General features: G+C 56.1%; 2 protein-coding genes across 5 annotated transcripts; both read left to right on the top strand.

Moving 5' to 3' along the window:
• Positions 1-1,220: 1,220 nt before the first annotated feature.
• CCDC28B (coiled-coil domain containing 28B) lies at positions 1,221-5,628 on the top strand. Of its 4 annotated transcripts, none has more exons than XM_004266528.3 (6): positions 1,237-1,336; positions 2,591-2,778; positions 3,920-4,086; positions 4,205-4,398; positions 4,622-4,644; positions 5,433-5,628. In XM_004266528.3, exons 2-6 carry the CDS (start codon positions 2,615-2,617, stop codon positions 5,485-5,487), a joined length of 603 nt encoding a protein of 200 aa, XP_004266576.1. In that variant the 5' UTR covers positions 1,237-1,336; positions 2,591-2,614; the 3' UTR covers positions 5,488-5,628. The 4 variants fall into 4 exon arrangements, with proteins under 4 accessions (XP_033278193.1, XP_004266576.1, XP_012387330.1 ...); XM_012531876.2 differs by lacking the exon at positions 1,237-1,336 and adding an exon at positions 1,343-1,557; XM_033422300.2 differs by lacking the exon at positions 1,237-1,336 and adding an exon at positions 1,343-1,557 and having other exon boundaries at positions 4,622-4,672; positions 5,201-5,628.
• A 141-nt stretch (positions 5,629-5,769) lies between these two features.
• IQCC (IQ motif containing C) lies at positions 5,770-8,593 on the top strand. Its single transcript, XM_004266527.4, is given in 7 exon segments — positions 5,770-5,970; positions 6,382-6,525; positions 6,746-7,010; positions 7,244-7,362; positions 7,479-8,123; positions 8,125-8,201; positions 8,203-8,593. Coding segments are annotated over 7 exon segments (1,389 nt in total). The 5' UTR covers positions 5,770-5,928; the 3' UTR covers positions 8,300-8,593.
• The last annotated feature ends 12 nt before the right edge of the window (positions 8,594-8,605 follow it).

The following is an 8,605-nucleotide window of genomic DNA, read 5'->3' as shown; positions in this document are numbered from 1 at the left end:
TCAGACCCCTGGTTGTGGAAGTCCCAAAGTAATGTCTCCCCTTCTGGAGCAGTCTAGGTGTTGGAAGCATCTGGGAAAGAGCCCTGTTCAGGTGCCTTTGGAAAGAGTGCCCAGCCCTCTGGAACTCGGGGAGGCCTGGGCCCAGGGAGGCTCTGCTCCTGCCCAGTGGGAGGGGAAGGTAGGTAGGGTCACTGTGCGCTGGCCCCGGGGCAGTTATCTGAGACTACAGGGCAGCCTCCTGTTGCATCAGATGCTTCTCTGGGGACCTGAGCTGGGAGCCTCTGCCAGGTCTTTTGTTAGCTGCCCCATTGGTCTGGCCTCCTGGGGTGGCACCAGCAGCGCTGGGTCAGCCTCCCATCAGGCACATAAGTTTCCCGCCTGGGGGCTGGTGTCAAGTGCTGGGTAATCACACTGGTTTTGCTCTAACCTGATGCTCCCCACACGTGGCCCCTAGGCCTGGGTGTGGGGAGAGGGTCGGCTTGGTCTTGTCATTTCATGAGTGACTGAATACAGCCCTCACCACCTACCAGCAAAGAGTGTCTGGGTGCTGTGGGGGAATGGTGTTACCTCAGAAGACTACTGTTGAGACTTCCATGGTGGTTCAGCGGCTCCCAGCGTGGGGGGCCCGGGTTTGGTCTGTAATCAGGGAACTAGATCCCATGTGACACAACTAGAGTTTGCATACCGCAACTGAAAATCCCGCATGTCGCAATGAAGACCGGGTGCAGCCAAATAAATAAATATATTTTTAAAAAAAGACTATTGTTGATTTTCAGTAAAATGACTACCTTCCTTCAGGGTTGTTATGAGGATTAAATGCACGTAAAATGCTTAATAGGGGACCGGGACTCATTTGAAAGATGGTTGTCTTCTCTTGCAGTTTTTTCCTGCTGCTGCTGCTTCTTGTGCTTCTTATATGATATATATATATATATATATATATATATATATATATATATTCATTCATTCTCTACCCCCCACCTCCTCCTCCCCTCCATTTCTGACAAAGCTGCCACCATTTGGTAAGGGACTGTAACTTCTCTCCAAAACTGATAGGAAAGTGAAAGCGTTTTTTTTTTAGATTGCCATCACACAACCAATGTCATCACCTTAGCTCAGCTGGAGAGGTAAAGTCGAGTGAAAGGGACAGCTTAATAAATGTGGGGATGTTCCTCCCATCTTACTCCATCCCACTCTAAAAAAGGTCACTTTCTCTTTAAATGCAAATTGCCTCTTGCGAGCTCAGCTTCCACCCTTTCCGTTCCCGAGTTGGAGAGTGCTGCGGAGGGCGGAGGGAACCCCCACGGAAGCATCACTCCAGACCCCAAACCTCCAGGTCAGTTACCCACTTCGGGAGTGGGTGCAGAGGCTCAATGACGCGGGTCTGATGCTCCATTTCGGATCCTGGCTCCCGAGATGAGCGATCCATTTGGCACACGGCTTTGGAGATTGTGGGAAATAGATCCCAGGTCGCCCCCAGCCATTCCTGGGGAGCCGAGGCTCCCGCTGCAGTTTTTCTATCGAGTCCTTAATTGAACCAAGCTGCTGCTGGGCCAGGTATTTGACGCGCTTCTGTCTCCCCTCCACCACCGCTGTCCCACACCAGTGCCAGCCAGCCTCGTACAATTTAAATGCTTATGCCCCCAGCGCCACCGCCATCCCAGAGTGCGGAGTCGGGCTTGGTGGTGGAAACTGGGAGTAAGCAGCTTGAGGAAACCCCGTAAAGGGTCTTCAGACCTCCATCTGGGGGGCGGCCTCCGCGGACCTGGGGCTGAAGGGGCGGGGCCGGGCGGGAGATCCAGCTGTGCCAGCCTCGGGCGCAGCCTTTGTTGGAGGCCCAGGCTGCCTGCTACGTGCCCGACCACGCGGCCCTCTCTGGCTGCAGCTGAAGCCAAGCGGGGACTTCCTGACTGGGGAGGGTGAAGCGGCTGGAAGTCTGTCCCAGGGAACTTCTGGGAGTCTCCTGGTGTTTGCCATTGGGGGCGGGGTGGAAGAGGAGGGATGCCAGTGCGGGGAAACCACACTGAGCCCTGCCAGCGTGCCACGGCTTCTGCCATTGCTGCCCATCCTCAGGGGGTTACTGCCTCCCACCAGGGTCTTCCCAGGTGATCCCATCCACATCTCTGTCACCTTCCATGCTGAGGTTTGTCAGCGTCTGTCCAGGCAGTTGATAAATAGAACGGAGCCGAGTTAAGACACTCGTAATCCTCAGCCGGGCTCCTGCCAGCTCACGTCCACCCTGTCTCCCCCTCCATTTCCTCTGCCAGCTCCGCCCCCGCAGCTACAGGGACAGGAAACCCCAGGAGCAGCAGCAGCAGGAAAATAGTGTCTGGTCCAGCCCTTTGAGGCAGGGCCTAGGTTTTCAGGCTAAAACTGGAAGGCAAGGAGGACCTGGGGTGGGCCACAGAAGTTCCTTCAAATACACATCTGTGACCCCAGCAGTAGGTGCTGGCACCTGGCCTTGCCCATACTGGGCAGCTGAGGGGAGAGTTAGGAAGGTCTGGGGGCCATCCTTTGCAGCTCTCAGGGATTGCTAGGTGGAGGGATGGCTTTGCCCCTCACTATCTCAGTGGGACTGCCTCCCTCCCAGGGCCTGAGGCCTAGCCAGCATCCAATGGAGGACAAGAAGAAGAAAAGGAGTCCCAAGCCCTGCCTGACCCAGCCAGCCCAGCCCCCAGGCACACTACGCAGGGTCCCAGTGCCCACCAGCCACAGCGGCTCCTTGGCCCTGGGACTCCCTCATCTGCCATCCCCCAAGCAGCGGGCCAAGTTCAAGAGGTGGGTACAGAAGGGAAGAGGGCAAGGAGGGAGGGACCCTAACTCTGGGCTGAGCCCTGTGGGCAGGAAGGTAAAGGGGGCCTTAGCCTACCGTTACTAAGCAGTAATCCATGCCTTCCCTGGGGCTCCTCCCACCCCCCACCGGCCCCTGAGAACTCAGACCCAGTTCCTACTCTCAAGTGTGTTGGGAAAAGGCCAGGTGGGTCACGGGGATCACACAGTATGATGATGCACCTCAGCGCAGGGAGTGAGCAAACTTCCAGGAAGTGAGTCAGAGAAGGCTGTTGGGCACACTGGAGAGGGAGAATGTTCTAAGCTGAGGGGCTTGCCTGGCAGAAGTATGGTAGGAAAATATTGCCTGGAAGGTTCCAGGAACCACAGGTGATTTGGTGGTCCTGGATTGTCATGGGGTAGGAAATGGTGAGGGGATACTTGGGTAAACAATTCGAATTCTCCGCTTAATTTTTTTAATGATTGAAAATTTGCCTCCTACCCTATAGTGTCTGTGTTTGTTTCCACTACCCATGCGTTCTTTCTCTGATTACTGTGTTTCCCTGTGCCTTTGGCACCACCTGCCTGAGAGGCATGTTGGGAGATGGCCAAGTCGGGGTAGCTGAAGCTCAGGACTGGGGCAGGGATAGTAGGAGACGCAACTGGAGAGGCAGTGGGGCCAAGCTGGAAAGATCATTCAGTGTTATCCCGAGGGCAATGGAAAATTCAAAGAAAAGGTTTTTACAAACAAGAGGGGCAGAAAGATATTTTTGGAAGAGGTAAGATGGCTTTCATGGTAATAAGGGAGTAACTGTCCCCAAGTTCACTGAGGACCGGTGAGGACAAGTGATTCACCCAGGGTCACAGGAAGAATGAGTGAGGTGCTCAGACTGGAACCCAGGAGCCCCATTCCAGGCATGGTTCTGGATGTATCACTGGCAGAAAAAGACTTCTTTTGACTTCTCACCCTCACCCTTCTTCACCCACTCCCTTCCCTTTACCCATCCCGGTGCCCAGAACAGGGCGAAACATCCATTTACATTGGTGGGTGGATAGAAGGGTGAATTAGTGCATAGACAGATGGCACAGAAGACCTGGGGTTACCTGGCTGCCACTCACCCTGTGACCATGGCCATGCCCACCCACCCAGGGTCAGCAAGGAGAAATGCCGCCCAGTGCTGGCAGGAGGTGGGGGTGGCTCTGCAGGCACCCCCCTGCAGCACTCGTTCCTGACCGAGGTGACCGATGTCTATGAGATGGAAGGTGGGCTGCTGAACCTGCTCAATGATTTCCACTCAGGCCGGCTGCAGGCCTTCGGTGAGTCCTGGGGGCGGGGCTTAGAGGGCATGTAGGTGGGGCTGGAGGACTGGGTATCTGGGGCGTGGCTGGGACCAGGGTCCCAAGCTTGCTCCCAGAGCTGACAGGTGTTGTCCAGGGAAGGAATGCTCCTTTGAGCAGTTGGAACACGTGCGGGAGATGCAGGAGAAGCTGGCCCGGCTGCACTTCAGCCTGGACGTGTGTGGAGAGGAGGAGGAGGAGGAGGAGGAGGAGGACGGGGTCACTGAGGGGCTACCTGAGGAGCAGAAGAAGACGATGGCTGACCGCAACCTGGACCAGCTGCTTAGCAATGTGGGTCAGGGCTGGGTGCTTCAGTCCCTGGGGGCACCAGAGGGTGTGTGGAGGGGTACATGCTTCTAAGACCATTCCTGGCCCCTGGGTGAGAAGCTGGGGGTGCATGGAGCCCAAAGCTCTGGGCCTCTCAACCCCCCACCAGAAGATGAACCCCAGAGCATCTGGAGTTTGACCAGGTGCCCCTCCTTACAAAAACTTCCCTTTCTCTCTCTCTTGACAGCTGGAAGATCTCAGTAATTCTATGTATCCTTTCAAGGGGACTTGACAGTGTGTAAGTGTGTGCACGCCTCCCAGAGATAAAATCAGCTTCGGCCTCCCCACCACCCTGCAGGAATCTTTACAGATAACCAACATCCTCACCCCTTTCAGTCCTACAGAATTAGCCACAAATTCCCCCTACCCAGGTAGAGGGTGCAGAAAGAATTCCCCAAATATTAGGAGAAAGAAAGGTGGTTGCAGGGAATATGTTTTACTTGCTTATCAAAATCTTTGCAAGGGGCTTCCCTGGTGGCGCAGTGGTTGAGAGTCCGCCTGCCGATGCAGGGGACACGGGTTCGTGCCCTGGTCCGGGAAGATCCCACATGCCGCGGAGCGGCTGGGCCCGTGAGCCATGGCTGCTGAGCCTGCGCGTCCGGAGCCTGTGCTCCGCCACGGGAGAGGCCACAAAAAAAAAAAAAAAAAAAAAATCTTAGCAAGTACTTTAGCCGACACCAATCCATGGCAAAGCTTGTCTGATGTCTTCCTATTCTTTCAGCACTGAACAATTCTTTTTACTGACTTAAATTATCTCCGCATCTAGTTCTATCAGAAGTAGTGCGGGTGCACGCTCCTGCATGATCTAAAGCAAAAGCGAAGGGGGTAAGGCACCTAGCAAGAAGGACAGGTGAGGACTGCAACCCCAGACCACGGAGCACTCCAGAGTCCCTGGCCCCCGCCCTTTTGCGCAGTCGGGGAAACTGAGCCTGTGCAGGTTGGGAAAATAGGGCTGCAAGGACCCGGGTCCAGAGCATCACAATCCTTGACAGGCACAGACAGAAGCTGCACCTGGCTGAGAACGCCGAGCCTGAGGAGCCGTCAGCTGTGTAGGTGTCGGACCCAGGCTCAGACCGCCCCTTCTCATTCCCTTCAAACTGTGACTTTTTACGGACTCGATTGGGTGTTCCGCGGCCCCCCCAGGTGCTATGGGGGAGGGGGGCATTGGATGGAATTAAACCATAAAGAAAGAAAGCGGCTCTGTGTCCTCCCTCCCCTCCTCGCGCCTTTACTCGGCAGGGGCGCCCGGGCCCCAGCTCTCGCGGGAACGCCCCTTTGCAACAAATTTCTGGTTTGGGAGGTCCCGCTCGCGGGGCTGGACTCCCCTGTGCTGCTCTGGGAGTGGGAGTTGGGGACAGGTGCCAGTTGGCGCCCAGCCCCAGGGCAGGAGCCAAAAGGTTGCCATGGAGACGGCGGGGCGGGGCCTGAGCAGGCCAGCGCGGCGCAGACTGGTGACGCACTGCGCAGGCGCCGGGCGGGTCAGTTTGCGCCCGGATGGAGCGGGAACGGTTGGATCGGAAGGTGACCGCGCTGCAGGTGCGGGGCAGGCTGGGGTGCGCATGATTCCTCCCCCGCACGGGATCTCGGACTGGGACCTTTGGACAAGATGAGGCTGTCACGTCTAGTAACCTGCCCGCGTGCCCACCTCTGAACCTACCGACCCAGCCCCACCGGCCTGAAGAATGCGGGGACCCCACGGACCCTCACGCGCCCCCCACTCCCATTACACACTCCTACGGGATCAGGGAAATGAAGGGAAGGGCCTTTAATCGACGAGGTGGATCCAGCCCAGCACGCTCCCTCGAACCCCCAGAGCGCCAACACACAGCGTCACCTGTCCTCTCCCGGGGGCCGGGTCCTCTCTTGCAGACCTCTCCAGGAGAATCCCCCAAGATGCCCCCATTTTGCAGTGATAAGGGTTTTCTTTCCCCTCGTTCTCCACACCAGGCCTGCGTCCGGGGCTTCTTGGTCCGACGCCAGTTCCAGAGTCTTCGAGCTGAATATGAGGCTATTGTACGAGAGATCGAGGGTGATCTGGGCACGCTTCAGTGGACTGAGGGCTGGATTCCCAGGCCCCGATTTCTCCCAAAGGTACTACACACCCTAGAGGTAGAAGAGATGGGGAAGAAGGACCTGGGCAGGGGATTCCACCCTTCATGCTGACAAGCTATTCTCATTGGAAAAGGCAGCAGACTCAACCTCCTCACACCCCAGTCCTTAATCCTCATCAACTTGTATGCTAAATCATGGCACCCAGACACTTGGAGGGTTTAGCCTTGGGGCTCTCATACCTTTCTGACTGATTTCTCAGAAGGCAAAATCCCATCAGACCTGGAAAGCTGGAGAGAGGGTACCAAATCCAGAGCAGGAACTGTGGAGCTGCTTCCCATGTAAAGAGCCTGAGAAAGAGGCCATCTGGGAGGAGATGATACTGAAGAAGTCAGGAGAGAGCGCAGCAAACTCAGGCAGTCTTCCCTGCAGAGATGATAGCCCATGGCTTCAGGATGAGCAGAGCAGGAGGACCAGGAAACCGAGCCAAGAGGAGACCAGAGACATGTCAAAGATGGAGAACCCAGGTACCTCTCTGCTTAGATCAGGGCAAGCCCCTGACCCTCTCTGGGCGTCAGCTTTCCCATCTGAAAAGTGAAAGGCTTGTGCTAGATAAGCTGCATCCCTTTCCTTCTTCCCTCTGCTTGGTTGGGGGCAACTCATGGGTGGGCAGGGGGAGGGTGCCAGGGTCTAATGCTAGGCCAGTGCCCACTGTCTGCCCCCTCAAGGCTTTCTCCCTTCATTCTTCCCTCCTTCACAGAAGCTGCAGGTCCAGGACTGCCCCACAGCCAGACTGAGCTCCAGGAGCTCCAGTACCACCGCAGCCACTTGGCTATGGAGCTGCTGTGGCTGCAACAGGCCATCAATAGCCGTAAGGAGGTAGGCACTAATTTGGAGCCCTCTCTGCACATTTAGGGCCAAGGGTGGGGGTTAGGGAAAAGCCTCCTGCCATGCCCAAGCAGGCCTGCCTGGTACAGTGTTCTCTTCTCCAACAGTACCTAATTCTCAAACAAACACTGAGATCCCCAGAGGCGAACCAGGCCAGAGACGAGCCCAGCTTGTGCGCAGACCATGGGGGACAGGGCTGTGAGAAAGCTGGGTCACGACCAGGCCCACCACTGGAAGACCAGTCCTACAGAACTACTAGAGAGCCAGACCACATGGATGACTCCTGCTGGAGACTCAGATCACAACCCCATAAAACCCCAGAAATACTGGCCACTACAGACAAAACCACTGCTGGGGCTAAGTACAGGGACCTATGCTACAGACAGACAGGACCACGGCTGCCCACACCACGGGATAATCAGGCCATAGGGAAAAGGCTCACCAAAGAGCCAGAGTGTGGAGAACAGACCTATGGAGGGACCTGCCTGCAGCTGACAAAACTTCTAGAGGATGAGCCCCACAAAGGCCTCAAATCTAGGGGCTACTGTTCTGGAAAGGCCAGGACACAGCTGCCCACACTCTGTGAGGACCCAGACATTGAAGACAACTCTCCCAGAGGGCCAGGCCAAAAAGAGCGTGATTGCCAAAGAGCTGGGCCACGAGAGTTGGGCCTCTCAGAGGACTGTGTCATCTGTGACGGGACTTTGGCAGAGCATGGTGGCCTGCATCTCTGGAAGGCTAAACCACCCCGAGGGCCGGACTCCTAGTGATAAAAGCTCCACAGATAGAACCTCCAATGAATCTAGCCATGAAGGATGGAAAAACCAGAGGATCAAGGCCACCTGAGAAACTGTCTTCCACAGGGTCAGACCACACAGGAGAGGATCACTGGAGGGGGCGACTGTGGAAAACAGGACCACCAGGCTAGACCCTGGGGAACCAGGGAAGACCAGGTTCCAAAGGGGGATTCTGTGAAAGGGCAATGAGGGAGACAAGACCTCATTGTAGCTCCCTGGTACCAGCTCTACCTCCTGCCCCTGCCCGTGGGTACTGGTGGCTAATGAGGCCAAGAGAAGCTGGAGCACAGAGCTGGCATCAGTAGAGATAGGAGGATACTTTCATCCTCTGCCTGTGGCTCAACCCAAATTTTGGGATAGGGAGCCACCTGGGGTGAGCGAAGTTGGGGGGCTGATGGAGAATAAAGGTGTTCCTTAGATTCTGAGCCTGGTTGTAT

This window comes from Orcinus orca, chromosome 1, assembly GCF_937001465.1.
Source record: "Orcinus orca chromosome 1, mOrcOrc1.1, whole genome shotgun sequence".
Taxonomy (NCBI): Eukaryota; Metazoa; Chordata; class Mammalia; order Artiodactyla; family Delphinidae; genus Orcinus; species Orcinus orca.
This window is presented reverse-complemented; position numbering and strand designations above follow the sequence as displayed.